Source organism: Mustela erminea, chromosome 4 (genome assembly GCF_009829155.1).
Source record: "Mustela erminea isolate mMusErm1 chromosome 4, mMusErm1.Pri, whole genome shotgun sequence".
NCBI classification, from domain to species: Eukaryota; Metazoa; Chordata; class Mammalia; order Carnivora; family Mustelidae; genus Mustela; species Mustela erminea.
In genome coordinates, this window is record NC_045617.1 from 119,217,358 (window position 1) to 119,235,746 (window position 18,389).

The following is an 18,389-nucleotide window of genomic DNA, read 5'->3' on the forward strand; positions in this document are numbered from 1 at the left end:
TTCCTTGGCCTCTTTATTCATTCGAGATAAGGTGAGAGCTAGATTGGGTAAGCTTGGCCAGTGCACAACCACCTGCTCAAAAACAGAATAAATCTGATAAATCGCTGGGTCCGGAGAATTATATTCTGGAGGAGGCTTTAGCATCGTGCAGGGATATGGTTTCTCCCAGGCTGTCAGCTTTCTGTCAAAAAGCAGGACCCTGCTAATCCTTCTGGAGGTCCTAGCTTAGGAAAGTCAGCACAGCGATAAAAGAACAATCTCCGTTTATTAAACATGATTTTTCTGTTTCACCACACACTCCAGAAAAAAAGGAAATGGGGCTGGGAGTGGAGAAAAAGGGATAGTTGGGGGTGGGGCGGACAGAGAAGGCTGGGAGTGGGGTGGGATAGGGTGGGGAGGGAGAACGAGAAAACAAAATAAAACAGGTAGGAAGAGCATCTCCCTACCCTTAGGGTGGTTGAGGGGGAGGGAAGCATGGGGGGTAGGGGGCCAGGAAGCTCTGTACAGAGGGGTTGCCCCCAGCCCACACACACACACCCCCAATATGTACAGTACAAACCCCAGATAATTACAACAGCCAAAGAGAGGAGGAAAGGGGGTCCAGGGGTAGGGTCTGAGGTTGGGAAAGCAAGGAAAGGGCACAGGGATAAAATTTCACATATTTACAACTTTTATATAAGTATAAATTTGGCCCCGGCTGGGTGTATATGTGTAAGGGGATGGGACTGAAGGGGAACTGTCCATACAAAAGAAAGAAGGGTGAAGTCTGGAAAGAGTCTCAATACCAAACGCAAGAAGGGATGAGGGGGCAAGGCTGGGTAGGGGGCAGCAGTCAGGGAAGAGGGGGTACCAAGGAGAGGCTTCTCCCCTCCCATGACCTACCCACCCTAAACCCCATCCATCCTACCTCCCCTATCCCGCCAGAGAGCTATGTACAGAGAAACACCGAAAAATTGTGGAGCTGGCGGGAGGGAGGGCGGTGGAGGGAGATTGGGGAGGGGGGAGGATGAGAGGGAAGCCCAGCCCTGTCCTACCTCCCCCGGGGGGACAGAGTCATGGAAGGGGGGCCCCCAACACCCCTCCTCCAACACAGGTCCCCCCACCCTGGGGGAGAGAGACATGGCTTTTCCTAGAGTAAGTTCCCCCCTCCCCCTGGGAGTAGAGACCAAGAAGAGAGAGGGGAGGGGCAAGGGGGGCTGTGTGTGTCAGGGTAGGGCAGATCAACTAATCTGTCCTCCCTAACATACACACCCTCCTAGACCCTAACCCCTCACCCAACCTCAATTCCACCCCACCCAACACACTGGGGGAGGGGGGGGCATAAGCCCCCTCACCCCGCTCTGGGACCAGCCAAGAGCAGATCAGGTGTGGGAGGAAGGGGAGATAACTCCCATTCCCCCCTTGCCGCCCCCTCCCTGCCCCGGTGGCCCCTCCACCCCATCTGGGTTCTGGGTGGGGAGGGAGTAAATTTAAGAGTAGTAGGAGGAGAAGGAGTTTGTGCGTGCTGAGCCCCCCCAGACGCTCCTGAGAAATCAAGGGGTAATAGGGCCCCCTCACCCGGGGTCCCCTCCCCATAACAAGGGGGACAGGGGAGGCCAAAATGGGGCGGTGGAGGGGAGTTAGATTGTCAGCTCTGGTTACTGCTAAAAAATCACCCTGAAGTTGAAAGTTTGGAGGTGCCACACCCCCAGGGTGGGGGCGAGGGTCTGTCCCCCAGTGCTCAGGGGAACGATGAGGCAGAGGATGGGGATAGCACCCCGGAGTGAAGGGGTCTGTGTGGGGTAGGTGGTGTCCTGGGGCAAGGATCCCTGGGGGTCACAGGGGGCAGCACCCCAACAGGAAGGAAAAGTGGACAGCTAAGGGTCCGCACTCTTCCCCCCTAGAAATGGTGCGGTGGGGGTGGGGGATTGGTGCCCCCCAAGGAGGCATTCAGGGAGGCATTCCCGCTGTCCCTCGGCGACATCCAGTCCTGGTGGTGGGTGCTGTTCCAGGGCAGGGTGCATGGGGAGGGAGAAGAAGGTCTGTGATGCTGGGTGGGCTAGTGGTCTGCGGTGTTTCGGAACTCGCCGTTCTCGGTGATCTGCAGCCGGGGTGGGGGGGGCGGTGCTGGGGGGGCCAGGCCGTTCCAAGGTGGGGCCAGCGTCACACGCGGGTTTGTTGGACCCAAGGGGGGAAGCTGCCTCTCCTGCAAGACACCAAAGAGGAGAGCGCGGACTTATTGAGACGCTTCGCGGGGGCCTGGGTGCCAGCCCCCTTAGCCATGCCCCCCTCCATGACCAGCCCACTCCATAAATCATGTCCCCCTCCCTGCCCCCAGGACAACCCCTCCCACCCCCATCTTCCTATTCTGTTTCTCACCTGAAGTAGAAGGTACATCTTCTGGGATCAGGGAGAAGAGAATCTCACCCCCTGACTCCTAACGGGCCTTCAACCCAGGGAGTCATACCAGGAAACCAGTTCAAAAGAAATGAGTTCCTATCTTACCCCCAACCTAACCCCTTGTATCTTCCCCTACCCAGCCTCCCTCCTCCTCTTGGAACCCCCTCCCAGTCCACCCCCAATCCAAGGTAGGAACTTTGTGTTGAGGGAACAAGGGGAGGCAGTACAGCAAAACCTCATTAATCCGAACCCCCGTGGATTTGGAGTTTTTTCATAATTGGAACAAAAACTGGGCTTGAATTTTCCTTCAGCTCTGAAGAAAGGGTGTGCTAAGCAAATCAATGGTGGGAACGTGTCTGTAGGAGGGTACCAGCCAACAGACTTTTGAATCCTATCTATTCATGAACGCATGCTCCCTGAGGACCTCGAGTGGAAAAGCCTTGTTCATTGAGTCCTACTTAAGTGTGTTTTGAAGACGTGCATTTCATTAAATAGACACCGCCACTCAATTCTGTCACTTGTTCAGAGTGGTCATCTTCTTGAATGTAACATTCCAAATCAGAGAGAGGTTTAACTGTTGGAGGGGGGGCAAGGGTTTCAGGGAAGTGATGGGGGATGGTAAAAACCTTGTGGGAGGGCTGCCTCTCTCTTGTGCTAGGAGCGTCTACAGAGGCACAGCATGGCCCCATCTCTGTGTCCTCAGGAAGCAGAACTGCTTCATTCTTTTCCACCCCCATGTTCCTTTCAATCCCTCTCCCTGGGATCCCAGTTAGAAGGAGAGGGGTACCAGACCCTACTCCCCACCCCAAACCAGCTAGCTCCTGCCTCCTGCCCTTAGCTCTGGCTTCTGTTCCTCTGCTGGGAGAGAAGCAAGCTTTCTATACTACACTTCCAGTCACTCACTTGGCTTTTTAAAATACAGGCACAAAATTAACTTTTAAGCCAATGGCTGCATTGCGGAGGGACCAAAACCTTAAAGTGATTTAGAAAGGGTCCTATTTGTTTCCTGGGCCACGGGGCATTTAGGCCTGTTACATGTAACCATATCTCTGTAGGATACAAAAACATCCCAAATAGAAGCTCCCGAGTCAGGTCTCCCTTCCAAATCAAAGAGCTCACCTCTTCGAAGGTCACCAAAACCCCAGCCTTGAGCAAAACCTCCCCTTTATCTTACTGAGCACCTCGCACATTTTCCCAAAGTCAGCGAGAGAGGAAGTTACTTATGGTAGGGGATCCTGAGTATGGTGGGAGAGCAGGGGAAGGGAACCTCAAATCCCCTCCTCTCTGCCTGTCTGGCAGCAGAGCACAGGCATGCCCCCTAACACCCCCATGGACCCAAATTTAGAAAGTAGATAAATGAGGGTGCCGTTATTCATTTTACAAAAGAATTCACTGCAGGAGTCCTTTAAATGGTGCAGTCCCCTGGTGCCTTCTAGCATCTGTTTACAGATCACTAACGACTTTGGCAGAGAGGCTGGGCAGGCAGAGAGTTAAAATTACAGTGTGAAGAGCCATTGCCCACTGCAGATCAATCCCACAGAAAAGAGAGCATCTCAGAAATGATGTCAATGGCTGACAGGTTCCCATTTACTGGTTTTTAGGTAGGACTGTGCGTCCGGCAAGGCCACTGGGTGGCGGGAGAGGGGGAGTAAGCTCTGACAAGAAGAATAGAGATTATTTAACATGCTGTTCCTGGCATCTCTGCCTGGGAATCCACATGGCTACTGAGCCCATGATCTTATCTAGGAAGACGGCTCACCCCACTTCCAACTCCCACGCCACATAGGCCAGTCTGCATCCTAACATCTGTCAAGGCTCCTTTTTTGTTCCTTCTTGTTCCACTCACCCTGCCTAGTGTCCTGACATCCCAACAGCATTCTTTCCAGTGCCCCTTCCCAAAGTCTTCCTGAGGTAGCCTACCCATTTCTAATTCCCACCAGTGGGGCCCAGCAGGAGCTGCAGATGCCTTCTACCTCACAGATGTAAGGGAGGAGGAAGAGAGGCACAGGGGAGGGGTGGAGAACCAAGGTTAGGGAGGGAAGAGGAAACCCCCACCTACCTGCCGCAGTCAGCTCGTCCCTCTAGCCAGGGTCCCCCAACCCGTCATCAATTCCACCCCTTAACAAACCCCACCCCTAACGTCCCAACTCCCAAGGACGCTCTGGTGAAATGGGGGGTGACAGACATACACTGGAGAGGCAGAGGAAGAGGACTGAGAGGAGGCTGGGCGGTGGGTTCTGTCCAAGGAGATGAGGGGATGTGCTGGGCCTGTCCAGGGTAAAATGCTTGGAGTGGGTAGGGTGTCACTGAACAGTTCGGGGAGCAGCAGGAAGTGCTCTCTTTGGGCAGTGGCTTGGGAGATGGGTCTGTGCAGGACGTGTCAGGAGGGTAGGGTCTGTGGAGGTTCTCGGGTGTGGAGGGCAGCAGTTGGGGAGCGGGGGGAAGAGGCTCCAGAGAGTCAGAGGGAAGTGGGCTTCACGACCAACCTGCAGTGGTCCGGAGTCACCTCCCCCTGTGTCCTCCGCCCGTGGTCAAAGCGGAACCAGGAGAATTACCTGATGAGGAGCTGCAGGGGGAGAGAGTGGGGTCACGGGGTCAGGAGCCTTGGCGGTCGTGGTGGGGAAGCCTGGTGGTCAGAGCAGAGGAAGGAGGAGCGTGGGTGGGAAAGTGAGCAGAATTGGGGAGAGCGAGGGGTAAGGGTGCACAAGGGAGGTCCTAAAAGCTGGCTGAGAGGGCACCTGGGTGGCTCAGTGGGTTAAGCAACTGCCTTCGGCTCAGGTCATGATCCTGGAGTCCTGGGATTGAATCCTGCATCGGGCTTCCTGCTTGGCAGGGAGTCTGCTTCTCCCTCTGACCTTTCTCCTCTCATTCTCTCTCAAGTTAAGTAAATAAATAAAATCTTTTAACAAAATAAATAAATAAAAGCTGGCTGAGAAGAGAGGGAGGGCAGCAGGGAGCTGGAGAGCTGGACAGGTATGAGGACCAGAGGGAGAGACAGGCCAAAGGCCTTCACTGGATTTAAATACTGAGGAAAGAAGGGCTTATGGGGTGGGAGGGGCTTCAAGAGCTAAAGAGTCAGAACAGGAAACTATTTCAGAGCTGCCCCGGGACACAGGAAAATTGGGGAGCCAAGAGAACCGAGGGCACCATTCAGAGCCTGAGAAGCTAGAACTCATACTCTATTCCAGCAAACTACAGCCTCTAGCCCTTCGGCCCAAGAAGAGCTCAGAGGAAGCTGAATTCCCTGATGTGAGCAGGAGCAGGCACAGACGGGGCAGGGGTGCTGGGAACTGGGTGGACTCTGGGGGCAGAGAGACTGAGGTTCTGGTGAATGTTCGGAGACCCAGACAGGAGTGGGAAAGATGGGGCAGGAAGGCACAGGGGTGGGGCTGACACTGCCAGGAGTGACAAAGGCACAGACGATGGGATGAAGATGGGGTTGTTGGTGGGGGGTGCTGCCAGAAGCAGCCAGTGGACAAACGGAGGACAGTGGGAGACAGATGGTGATGGGGCTGGGTGGCTGGTGCAGTGAGTGCACGAAGGACAGTGGGATGGATGGGGATGGGACACGGAGAAGATAAATGACATTGTAATTTCCACCTGAGCGTCGAGCAGCCTCTTCTTGGGTTCGGGCAGCGGCTCAGGCATGGCGGGGTGGTCCCGGCGCAGCTCCTCCTCCACCAGCATCAGCCTGAAGGGACGGGCTTCAGTGGGGTTAGTGGCGGGCACGGGCCTGGAGCCTGCCGGGGGAACTCCTGATCCTGGGGAACCCCTGTAGCTCTCTGGAAAAGCCTCTGATGTCCTCCTCTGCCCTCAGAATCCTTCCATAGTTACAACCCAAAAGACTCCCTGTATTAACCTTCCTCTCACGCACCCTCACATCTCCCTGCTAAGGACAGCTTTCTGGGCCTCAAAGACCTCCACCACCCAGACACCCCCTGGCCCTCCACCCTCTCATTCAGGACAATGCCCTCCCGCAGCCCCTCTGTGGCTGAAAGCCTGGCTTCTATGTCTCCCATTCCACCTCACTGAACCTAGGACACCTCCAGTGCCTCCCCTGGGATGCCCATAGCCCAAGAGGTGTCTCTACAGTCATCATTTCCCATCACCTCCCTGCCTTTGATGAAGATTCTCAAGGTGATTTCTCACCAAGGATATCCGTTAGAGCAGGGTTTCAAAATAAGTTTCAAGTCAAGCTCTTTCCTTCTAACTAATCTTACTCAAAGCTACCTTCAGAGTGGGTCAAAATGGGATTGGCTATAGTTAGAGTGGGGCCTGGGATCCCATCCACTTCTCAGGATAGCTGACCCCCTGGCTGAGACACTGTCTTTGGAGGCCAGGGCTTGACAGAGCAGTTGAAAATGTGCACATGCTAAAAGAAGGGCCATTCATTTTCTAATGGAACATCTTTTCAGGGTGAGAGAAGGTTTACCCAGGATAGGGATGGCTAGGGGCTACTCTGGCTAGGGATCTCCTCATGGGTTCGGGGAGAATGTCATAGGCTTGATTGAGAATAACCAGTGGGGAGTCTTGGCCTAGGCTGGGGCCAGACACACAGTGATGGGACAATAACAGGCACATTTTTTTAGGGGTTCAGAAGTTACTCTGTCAGGGGAGAAATCAGGATTTGGCACAGGGACATTTATGCACTAACTAGAGGTTTCTCCCCACTTGGTGATTGGTGAGTGAGTGGCAACCTCTGGGAGCAGGGTCATGGGCTTTCCTCCTGGTGTCCTGAGTTTGGGACTGGAGGCTGGAGAGGGAGCTCACTGGCTCTCTTCAGCCTCAGGCTCTCCCTTGCTACCCCTCCCCAGGCCGCCCCTCACCTGCCAATGATGCTCTTGATCTGCGAATCCTTCTCCACCTGTTGCTGCCTTAGCCTCTTCTCACTCTGCTCCAGTCGGGCCTGATACTGCATCAAGATTTTGCTGGTCTGCTCTTCCTGGGACAGCAGCCTCCGCTCATACTCTTCTAGCTTCCGGTTGGACATGTGTAGCCGTTCCTTCAGTGAGTGGATCTCTTCCTCATACTCCTTCACCTGCCCGCCGGGCACAAGACCCCGCACTGTGAGGGGTGCCTCACCCCGACCCCACCACCCAGTCTCTGTCCTTGCCTTCCATGCAGCCACTGCATGGTGAGGGACATCCCAGCGGCCTTCTCCAGTCCTTCCCCTGCCTGCTGATCATACCAGACATGGGGGCTTTTGAGAAGGCCCTTCCATGGAGCAAACTAAGTGTTCTTTAAAATGGACCAAGGTCATATGGTCCCATACCCTGAGAAATACATACCCGCCCTCACATGTAAATCTGGACATATGAGGACCCACACAAGAACCTAGACAGACTCAAGGACACACCTTGAGTGACCATACCCAGAAATTAAAGATTAAGGTGACTGCTCAATCTAACCAGAGCAGGGGGAGGGGGATATCCAGGAAGACAAGACAAGACAAGACAAGGAGAGGCTATGTGGGATGACGGATCTGGACTTCAGACAAGTCCAGGCTAAGAATCTAGGACTGCGTCTCTGTTGATAATGATCCTGGAATTCTGGGGCTAGAAGGGCATAGGAGAGCCATTTTATCTGCCCTATTGGCTCTAGAGTCTGTAGCTGTGTGTGCTACTCAATACAGCAGCCATTAGCTATGTGTGGCTCTTTAAAATGCAAGTAAAACTAAACATTTGGTTCCTCAATAGCATCAGCCACATATGGCCAGTGGTTACCATACTGGATGGTGCAGATCACTGAACATTTCTCATTACTGCAGAAAATTCTACTGGATGGTCCCAGTCTGGAGCCTTCCTCACCAAAAATATCTCATCTGAGCCATAGAACAGAAAATATGATTTGAAAGAGTATTTGCTCATTTCTCCAAAGAGGATACATACGTAATCAACCCCATTCTAGACGTAAAGGAGAGATGTTATTTATGACCTCAGGTGGCTACCTTATTAAGGCTTAATTCTCTTCTGGAACTTGCTATGCCAAATCCATCTAGATCAGTCCCAAACATTTTCCTATGCTCAAAGACCACAACTCTCGAGAAACTTCTCTCTGCTCCCCCAAACTGGGGTCCTACAGTCTTTACATCAACCTAATCCTACAGCCACCCTCTTCTTCAGAGTCCTTGGACCAACAGCTTCCCCAAGGAACTTTCTGCTAAGTTATCTGTGTGGGGCCCTGGAGCTCTTGTTGTCTTTTGCTCTGGGCCACCATCAGCTGAGAGTCTGGTCTCTGCACAAATGGGCCAATAAGTACCACTTCCCAACACCGACCCTCTGTCACCTGGTTAAGGTGGGTAAGGTGGACATCATCTGTAGTACACCTATAACCTATCTGTCCCTGCCCAGTTCAGCGGCTCACACTGCTGGTAGAGCAGCCCTCCCTTCCCTGGGTAGTTTCAGAATCCAGGGTTTATGTTCTCCCTGGGGAGGAACACAGAAATAAGCTTTAACATAGACCATTTCTCCACCAACATATAAGCCATATGCCTATAAGCCACAAAATACAGCTGGACGTTGGCTTTCCGACAGACTGTGTATGCCCAGCCTCCCCAAGAGGCTTGAAAGCTTCTCAGGAAAGGGGGATCAGATCTTTTGTCTCTTCTTCCCCCTGTAACTACTTGACCCCCGGTGCTTCCCCTGTGCGTACTGGGAAGGTCAGGGGCCCAGCGTACCCTATCCAGTCGGCTCTCATCCATCGACTTGGAGTACTCCTTCAGCTTGTACTCTTCTCGCTCGATGTGGGCACTCTCGATGTCAGCGGACAGGTGAGGCATGTTGGAGACCCAGGCCACTGTCCGCTCGGAGGCTGGCATGGTGGGGTTCAGCGTGGATGGCGCCTGAGAATGCTGGGACAGGGCGAGGTGGGGGTGGAGAGGAAAGGTGGGAGAAGGCAGGGTGTATTTAGGGGAGAGTGCTGCCAAAGGAGATGACCATCCCAGTCTTGCTCCCCTGCTCTTGTGCCAATGCCCTTGTGAATGCTATTTAATTATTTATCATGTCTCCCCTCTGGAGACATGAGCTCCATGAGGGCATGGCTTGGGTGGCGTTCACTGTCAAAGCCATGGTGCCCAGAACAAGACATGGCACATAGCAGGAGCTTTATATACAGCTAATGAATGAAAGAAGGTGAGAACAGTGTGACTTCAGACCCCAGACCATTCTGCCCCCCAACTTCTCCAACCCATTTCCTCCTTCCCTTCCTGTCCCTCCCCCATCTGGCCTTCCTCCCACCCCCACGTACCTGCTTCGTGATGGAGGGCTTGAGCCCCCCACCCCCTCCGCCACCGCTGCCCCCGCTGCCCCCAATGCTGCCCTCTTTGCTGAGGCTCTGTTGCCGTGGACGGGCAGGGCCGTAACTCGGCTCCGGTGACTGCAACAGATTCCCACTGGATGGCCGGGGTTTCTGGGCCGCGCTGACTGTCAACTGCTGAGACTTGCCCCTCTGCAATGGAGGTGGCTGGCCCCCGCCACCCCCGCCACTGCCCCCACCGCCACTCCCACCTCCAGGCCCTGAGGGGGCAGGCCTCTGGGGACCAATGGTGATCTGGGGAGGGGACAGCATGTGCTGCAGGTTGTCCTGGAGTGAGAGCTGCCGACGGGTGAAGTCAGTGCCAGAGGGTCCAAACTCATCACTGTAGCTGTGGCTGTGAAGGATGGAAGCGGCAGGGGGCTTGGGGACCCCTGAGGAGAGGTCCTCACTCTTGCTATAGCCATGGAACGGGGCAAAGGTGTCCCCAGGGGGCTCTCCACCTCGGTGGTGGTGATGGTGGTGATGGTGGTGGTGGGAGGAAGGTGGGCCGTGACCACCACCCCCTCCGTGGCCCCCTGGGGGGCCTGGCCCATCAGCAGCCATGTGGAAGAGAGGGTTCTGGAAGGAGAGGGGGATGCGCAGTTGCTGGGCAGGGACACCATCCGTGGTAACACCCATCTGGCTGAGGCGCATGCCAGCTGCGGTAATGGACGAGCCGCTCCCCTGGGAGAGGCGTCCCGCGGGTGCAGGCCGCAGCCCCAAGGCCGCAGTCAGGGAAGCCTGGCTCGAGTGCAGCAGGTCCCCAACGGCTGCCAGGTTGGACACACTGCTGCTGTTGAGGCGGCCACCGGGCCCGTCGCCCTGCAAATCCAGCATGGAGACACTCTTGTTGACGCTCAGCATCTTCTGCTCTGGCTCTGTGATGTCCGAGCTGCTTGTGCAGTATGCTGGCGAAGAGCGGGCCAGGGGTGGACGGCTTACATAGAACAGGTCTTTACCCCCACCGGGGGGTGGTGGGGGCGGCTTTTCCTTGGTTGGGGAGGGGAGGCGAGCCATGTCCATAGAGCTGCGGGAAGGGAAAGGGGCATACGAGCAAGAGGTGAGGCCGTGGCCACTGGCAACTGAGCCTGCTGTGGGGTGGTACAGGCCTTGGGGTGAGAAGCGGGACCTGCAGGGAAGGGCGGGGAGCTGGAGGTGGCAGCTCTGGAGAGGGCCGGCAGGGAGCATGGGAGGGGATACATGGGAAAAAGGAAAGGAAAAGACCCCTCCAGGAAGGGAGTGAGGCCTAGAGGAGGGGAGATGGGGGCACCAAGAGGAGGGATGAGGGGCAAGTCCGGGCAGATATGGAGGAGATGAGGGTGCATGGAGGAGAAGAGGAGAGGAGGAAGGTGAAGGCCACTGGAGTGGGAGGGGGGAGCAGAGAGGAGAGGAGAGGGGGACGGGGGAGGGGAGAGCCCCTCACCTGTTGAGGCCGCGAGCCATGAAGGACTGAAGGTCGATGGAGCTGGAGAGAGATGGGAAGAGGGGCGAGCACAGACAGAGAGAAGGAGAGAGGTGGGCAGAAGGCGTGGACGCATGGAAGGAGAGGTGGGAATGGTGGAATGGGTATGGCATCATGGAGGGAGACCGGGGCGGAGGGACAAGCAGGGCGGTCAGCAGAATAAGCAGCAGCCGAGGCCGCCGCGTTGAAATGGATGCTGGGGCTCAGGAGGCCCTGCTAGGATCCCCACGTTACTTCCCAGCGCTGGGTGGTAACTGAGGTCCGCTAGGTTCTGGCGGGGACCAGGGTGGTACTTATTTACCGACCGGGCCAGAGACGGTTCAGTGTTTGGGTGCTACACGGCTGATCCAGCATGTGTGGCTGAACCTCTGCTCTGGGGCAGGCATGGGCCGGCAGAGGGGCTAGGCAAAGCAGAGCTTGTGGCAGGAAGCCCCAGGCTTCCAATAGGCTGGAGCCAGAGGAGCCCCCTCACTCTTCCTGGGGCTCAGAGTTGCCTGCTCCCTCTGCCCTTAAAGGGCTCTCAGCCTAACCCATCTCCTTACCATTTTCTCTGAGAGCCTGCCTCTTTTTCCTTTCTTTCAAGCCCGAGAAAGATGCACAGGGGCCCAGTGAGATGTCCCCCGAGCAGAGAAGTCAGGGCCCCCACGGCACAGGCATGGGGGTCCTCGGTGCTCACCTGTTGAGGTCCCGCATCATGTAGCCCTGCATCTCGGCCGATGGGCCCCGAAGCACCACAGGCTGAGGCCGGGGCCGCTCACTCTGACGGCTCGGCTGCCTTTGGATGTTGGGGTTCCTCAGAGCTGTGCTGATGTCGTTGAGGAGCCGGGGCAGTGGGCCCAGCTTCAGGAGGGCTTCCTGGAAGGGTGAGGCTGTTACCTGAGTGCCCAGTTCTAAGAGGGCCCCAGAGGGTGCGGGGAGGTGGGGAAGGGTGTCCGAACTGGGGGAGTGGTAGAGATGGGGTGGGGACTGGGAGGGGAGAAAAATCTGTGCGAGGGGTGGTCTCTCAGGCCACTGGAGCCTCTGGAAACACCTGGGGAGGGGACAGATGGGCATCTGCTGACCTTACTGAGCTGGGGCAGCACCTCCCAGAGCAGAGCATGGAGTGTGGAGAGCTCTCGGCCCAAGTCGATGTAACCCTCAAAGCTACTACTGTTGGTCAGCGTGTCCAGGTTGGAGATCTCATACAGGAACTGCTGCATGGAACCCCACTCCAGCTCCAGAAACTCATTCATGAATCCCAGAAAGTCCTCCTTTGAGGTAAACCTGGCCAAGGTGTCCAGAAGGCAGAGGTCACACACACAGAAGGCCTCACACCCACCCGTCTGAGGGTCTCTGGGGACTCGGGAGACCCTTCCTGGCCACCCCCAGCCCCACCCTACCCCTGCCTGAGGCTTCCCTCACTTGGAAAAGTTGGCCAAGTTTTGGATGACCTTGGCGATGAGGGTTAGGGTTCGTGAGGTCTGCTCATCTGGGTACTCCTGCATGAGCCCAAAGAGACTGGGCGACATAATGGCTGGACAGAGGAAGCGCAAGAAGAGCGAGGCGCTGATCAGCCTGTCAGCGATGTCCTCCCGGCCCCGCTCTGCGCAGCGCAGTCGCCAAGATGCAAACACCTCCTTCAGCTCCCTCGGGAACACGCTGAGGGGAAGGGGTGGGGAGACAGAGAGAGAGAGAGAGAAAGAGAGAGACCGGGACTGAGCCCCAGAGACCCTCAGCTTCCAGGAAACATGCTGAGGGGGGTGCTAGGAGGTGAGGGTGTGGAAACAGAGTCAGGGAGAGACAGGGAGGGAGGGACTGCAGCAGGAAGACGGAAGGCTGCTGGAAGAAGAGGCCTATGGGAGAGGGAACAGACAGATCGGGGAGAAAGAAATGGAGGGGGAGAGAAGGTGAGGGGAGAGAGACATGCGGGAGAGAGACGGAGGGTGTATGAGAGAGACAAGGAGAGGAGTAGAAGAAAAACAGACACCAGGGAGAGACAGAGATGGGAGAGAGATGGAGGGTCACTTGAGGTACAGGGAGCTCGGACCCCCCAACTCTTCTGGATTCCAGGGAAATGGGGATGGAAGTGCCCCTGCGTGATCCCCACTCCCTGCGATGGCTCAGCGCTCACTCCCCCACCTCCCCGTTCCACTTCAGCATCCCATTGACACCTTAAACTCTGACTCGTGTAGTGTAAAACAGAGCTCACCATCGCCCCCACACCTCGGAGCTCCTCCTCCTGACTTCCCTGGGTTCTGTCAATGAGGCCGCAGGTCTCAAACACCAGCCTCATGGCCTCTCAAGTCATCCATGACTCCCCACAGACAAGTTCCCTTCTTCCCAGTCAGTTGACAACTCCAGCTGATCCCTTCCTCAGAGGGGCCTTCACAGCAGGCCCTTTTCTCCCCTCCCTGCCACTATCCTGATCCACATCTCACCCCAAAACAATCACCTCTAGCTAGCCTGCACCATGCTCTCCCTACTTGTCACGCCCTGCACTCTACACCACTTAAGGATTAATCTTCTCGATCGTGATACTTCTTGGCACTAGCACCACTAATGGCATCCCATGACCCACCGGTGAACTCAGTCTCCTTAGCCTGACAGCTGAGGACTTCCAGATTCTAACTCCAACCCCCCTTTCCGGACCTCTCCTCCTTCCACTCTCCACTAGGAGCCACGGGCTCCATGAAACCTGAGCTAACTACCGGCCCCCAAAAGCTCCCGGGCCGCTCACCTTCACTCATGTGCCCGTCCCACAGCCTTCTCCTGCAATGTCTCCTTTGCCCACCATATCCATGTATCAGAACCCAACCCAGTCTTCAAAGCCCAGCCCAGGGACACCTCCTCCATGAAGCCTTCCTTGCTTGTTCCCATCAAAGCTCTGCCTTCTCTGACCTTACGTTTCCTGGGGGAAGCCTCACTTGACACTTCACACCTACTACAACTGTTCTGTGGCCTTCCGTACATCTACTCCATCCCTACTCATTCCCGGTGATGCCCTCTCAGGGCAGGGCCAAGCCTCAATCCTGTCTGCCTGCCTCACAGCCCCCAGCACACTGCTCTGCCCATACCCAGTACTCAGTCCTCTTTGCGGATGGACAGATGGATGAACAGATGAACACACGACCCCGGCCCCGGCCCCCACCCAGCGTTCCCAGTCTCACCAGTGGGAGTTGACCACCTTGCACAGGGCCAACTCACAGCACATCCGCAGGTTGGCCTGGTGCTCGGCCAGGCTAGACGCTGTGCATTTGATGGGGTCCACCTCGCAGTTCTCCTCGGACTCATACAGAGCACGGATGAACTCCCCTGGGGTGGGGGCACAACACAGGGTGGTCACACTTGCCAAGGGCAGGGATGGGGGCTGCCTGGGTTGGGGAATTGTGGAATCCCATGGCTGGAGGCCAGAGGCCAGGGACTCGAGGCTGGGAAGCATCAAGCTGAGGAAGTGTGACCTCGGGTCTGGAGTAGCCAGGTTTAGGGTTGGGATGGACATCTGTTAAGTTTGGGAGGAGGGAGACCAGAGGGTGGGCCATACCAATGGCATCCTTGAGGTATTTCTGACCAATCAGTCTCATGTACTCTTCTATGGCTTTAGTGGCGAGCGTGTTCTCGCGGAATATGAGGTGCTCCCGTTCCATGAACCGGTCCACCTCAGACATGGCCATGTCTGAAAGGAAGTCCTGAGGCCCGGGAAAATCCAAGGGTCGGCCTCTGTCCAACCCAAGCTCATTCCGAAGACAAAGTGCCCTATCCTTACTATCCATCCCAACCCCGCCCCCCAGCAAGTGCCCACTGCTGAGTCACCTGTTCCTGAGGGCACAGTGCTCACCTTGGCCTTGCCCGTACTCTGCAGAATGTGAACCAGTGCACTGGCCACCTCCTCCTTGCCCTTGACATTCAGGGCGGGCTCCAGCACCGCACACAGCATCCGGTAATGGTTGGTGACGTACTCTGCAAACTCCTTATAGAGCTCCATGGGCAGGATACTCATGGTCTGGTAACGCGCCTTCAGCCGCACAGCTGGGCAGCCTCCTTTGCCCTTGCCCCCGGAGCCACTCCCAGAGCCCCCACCCCCTCCTGAGCCCCCCATGCCCCCAGAGCCCCCGCTGCCCGTCGGCAGGGTGACGGGGTACCACTGCTCTGTGAAGTGGCGCCCAGCAAGGGTGGCCACAGGCACAGTCACCAGGCCGACATAGCCCGCTTTGTCCTTCTTGCGCTTTTTGTCTGAGTCACGGTACAGATGGAGCCGCAGGGCGCGGACAGCCGGCAGGTTGTTGAACTCAAAGTGCTCGCCCCAGAAGACAGTGTCCCCTGAGGCCGAGCGGGGCTTGGAGGTGGTGCGCGCATACAGCATGTCGTCCAGGCACAGCTCGCAGTAGTACCGCTTTTTGGGGGGCAGCTCCCGAGCCTCTATGATCCACAGCTTCAACACATTGTCCACCCGGCGGCTGTTGTCCTAGGGGAGTAGGGTGGGCCCAGCGGATAACAGAGAAGGGAGAGAAAGACAGAGACACCAAAAGGGGAGAGGCAGTGAGAAAACGCGACAGGATCTCTAAGACGGCAGTCAGAAGGCTAAGAAGATGTGTGTACTGGGTTGAATAGTGTACTCCCCTCAAAATTCGTGTCCACTTGGAACCTATGAATGTGGCCTTCACTGGGGAACTGTTGATCTACTCATATCAAGATGTATCCACTCTGGATTAGTGTGGGCCCTAAATCCAATGGCTCATTTCTGTATGCAGGGGGGGATTTAGAGACCTAAACTGAAGTCACACAGAGGCAGAAATTGGACAGATGCAGCTACAAGTCAAAGAGCTATCAAGACGCTAGAAAGAAAAAATGAGAAAAACAAAAAGAGGCAGGGAAGGGTTCTTCCTAGAGCTTCAGAGGGACCAGGGTTTTGCCAGCACCTTCTTTTTGGACTTTTGGTCTTCTAAACTTTGGAAAAATAAAGTTCTTTCATTTTAAGTGACCTAATTTGCAGTAATTTGTTACTGCAGCCCTGGACAACTAGTACAGCAAGGGGCTCCTACATCAGACAACAGAATCAGCCTAGGGAAAAGTTTCAAAAGCTCAAAGAATAAACCAAAAAAAAATAAGGTGGAATTTGAAGGGGTGAACTGCGGAGTCCCCCCAAAACAATCAGAGATTGACTACAAAAACACACAAAAAAGTGAGTTGAATAAATACGAGATGGGCGAGGCTACGTGCAGAGTCATTGCGAAAGGGCCCGGGGATGCATAGGACCACAAGGTCTTGGTCAAGCTCAGGGGAGGCTGCCGTGTGAACAGAACTTGGTGTTCCGATTCTGCATGGGTCAGACTGCACCCAGCCTCTTGGGTCTAATTATGGACAATGAAAAACAAGGGATTTCCCCAGAGGAGGGCTGCCAGGACTGTGAGCTCACTGGAGCCTGGGATCTGAGAAGAGCTGATGGAACTGGGAGCATTTCTCCTGGGAGATAGAAGCTTTGGGAAGAACCCAGACTTGTAGAATCTCTGAGCCAAAAGGACTTTAGAGATCATCTAATTGTCATATAAACCCTATTCCCACCAGCTTTATGGAGAGGAAACTAAGGTCTAGAGGCTTGGCTAACTGACAACTCTATGAGTCTCCCAGAGATGTGGCAAGCAGGGGCTAGGTGTCCAGCTGTCAGGGTACTGGCAGGCACTGCTTGCCTCCAGGAAAGATGGATCAACGCTGTAAGTCTATGACTTCTATGGTAATAGACCCTGAGGCAGAAAGAATGGCAAAAGAAACGGGGACTCAGAGAAACGTGGGGTCACCTCCTGCTCATCCAGGTCCCCTCTTCCCCAAGCCCCACTTCCCTTTAGCTCACCTTGCCCTCTAGGCCCCCAGCTTCCCCTGTGGTTTGACCTTTGCCTTGCGCATGGTGTCTGTATCTCCTTTACTCCCAATACCTTGTTGGGTTTCACTGCCCGTTGTAGATTCTCGATCCATTTGTCCCTTTCGGCCGCGGAACGACACGCAAAACATTTTGTTCCTGAAGACGTTGTTACCTAAAGAGGGGTGGGGGGTTGAGATGGGGCTCCAGAGGGGAGGTGACTCCTAAGCACCCAAGACCCCATCACCATGTCTTCCTCCCTTACCTACCCTCCTCTCTTCCAGCCCCAGAAGTTTCTGTTTCCTTACCATCCCCACCTGTGCCACTTTCTCCAGGCCTCTGTGCCCTCACCCTCCATCACTCCTGCCCTCTCCAGCCCCCTAGACTCAGTACCTCAAAACAGAACTCCTGGCCCAGGATGGAGCTATGCACTGGCTTGATAATGGAATCTTCATCCAGGTTGAGCTCCAAGGCCTCAGCTGCACTGCTAGGGCTCAGCAAGGACTCATGAGAGTGTGACTCCTTGAAGCTCTGCATCAGCCGGGCCCTGGCAGGGAAGGGTCAGACCACAAGATTAGGGCCTCACTCTTCTGACACACCCAGGGGCCAGCTCTAGGATGGAGACCTATCCTAGGTGAAAGAGCCTCCTGAACCCCCTTCCCATATGGACAGGGACAGAAAGAAAGCTGGCCTATCCTTGGGGAAGGACATGAGCAAAGTGAGAGAAGCCAGGACCCTTTAAGAATCCCCTACCCCCCCCCCCAATTCACACCTAAGAGGTTGTGAGGACTGGGGACACCTGGAAATATTTCAACCCAGAAATAGACCATGGTAGGGGGGAAAAAGAAAAGAGAGAGAGAGAGAGAACAGGTGGGCCTGGGGCACTTCCCGGTGGGACTTCAAGCTGAAACCAGAGCCTCAATATAAGGGGGGAAAAGTGGAAGTAAAGAACCAGAAGTACAAAGAAGATATTTGTTTGGGCCTGGCACACAGCTAATACCTAAGAAACGTGTAATGATTCGAAGAATGAATGAATGCAAGAAGAGGACAAGTTTTAGCAGAATCAGGAAAAAGAGGCAAGGTAAATCACAAGAAATAGGAGAAAGCTGTGGGCAGGGAAGTGCGAAGGAAAAGCTAGAAAATGGGGCCTGGGAAAGAGGGGGAGGTAGGGCAGGAGGGAGCAGGTGGAGGCAAAGCCACGTGCAGAAGGAGAGAGGATGGGAGAATGGCGAGGAGCAGCCGGAAAGAGGGGCGTGGGAACAGAGATGGGGGGACAAGCAGGGACTGCACCAGACAGCAGAAGGTAAAGGGGGCTGAGGGAATGGATGCCGGGCCACACAATATAGAGGGATAAGATAGTGAGCGGCTGGGAGATGGCTAGGGGAGGAAGAGTGGAGAGCAGGAGGAAAGCGGGAGGGGGAGCTC

General features: G+C 55.5%; 1 protein-coding gene across 21 annotated transcripts in view; it reads right to left on the reverse strand.

Moving 5' to 3' along the window:
* Positions 1–324: 324 nt before the first annotated feature.
* The window catches only part of SYNGAP1 (synaptic Ras GTPase activating protein 1), a 32,101-nt gene continuing 14,036 nt past the window's right edge, over positions 325–18,389 (reverse strand). For 9 of the 21 annotated variants that reach the window (XM_032340630.1, XM_032340625.1, XM_032340622.1 and 6 more), the window contains 14 exons: positions 17,358–17,511; positions 17,041–17,139; positions 14,949–15,575; positions 14,655–14,799; positions 14,281–14,425; positions 12,536–12,772; positions 12,196–12,397; positions 11,811–11,989; positions 11,096–11,137; positions 9,625–10,699; positions 9,056–9,229; positions 7,206–7,417; positions 5,977–6,070; positions 325–2,185 (listed from right to left, as the gene is read on the reverse strand). In XM_032340630.1, the coding sequence (XP_032196521.1) occupies positions 2,039–2,185; positions 5,977–6,070; positions 7,206–7,417; positions 9,056–9,229; positions 9,625–10,699; positions 11,096–11,137; positions 11,811–11,989; positions 12,196–12,397; positions 12,536–12,772; positions 14,281–14,425; positions 14,655–14,799; positions 14,949–15,575; positions 17,041–17,139; positions 17,358–17,511 (3,532 nt within the window). In that variant the 3' untranslated portion in view covers positions 325–2,038. Of the gene's footprint in view, positions 2,186–4,865; positions 5,006–5,976; positions 6,084–7,205; positions 7,418–9,055; positions 9,230–9,624; positions 10,700–11,095; positions 11,138–11,810; positions 11,990–12,195; positions 12,398–12,535; positions 12,773–14,280; positions 14,426–14,654; positions 14,800–14,948; positions 15,576–17,040; positions 17,140–17,357; positions 17,512–18,389 lie in introns of those variants that run through there. The other 12 variants (XM_032340626.1, XM_032340623.1, XR_004285122.1 and 9 more) reach the window with 11 other exon arrangements.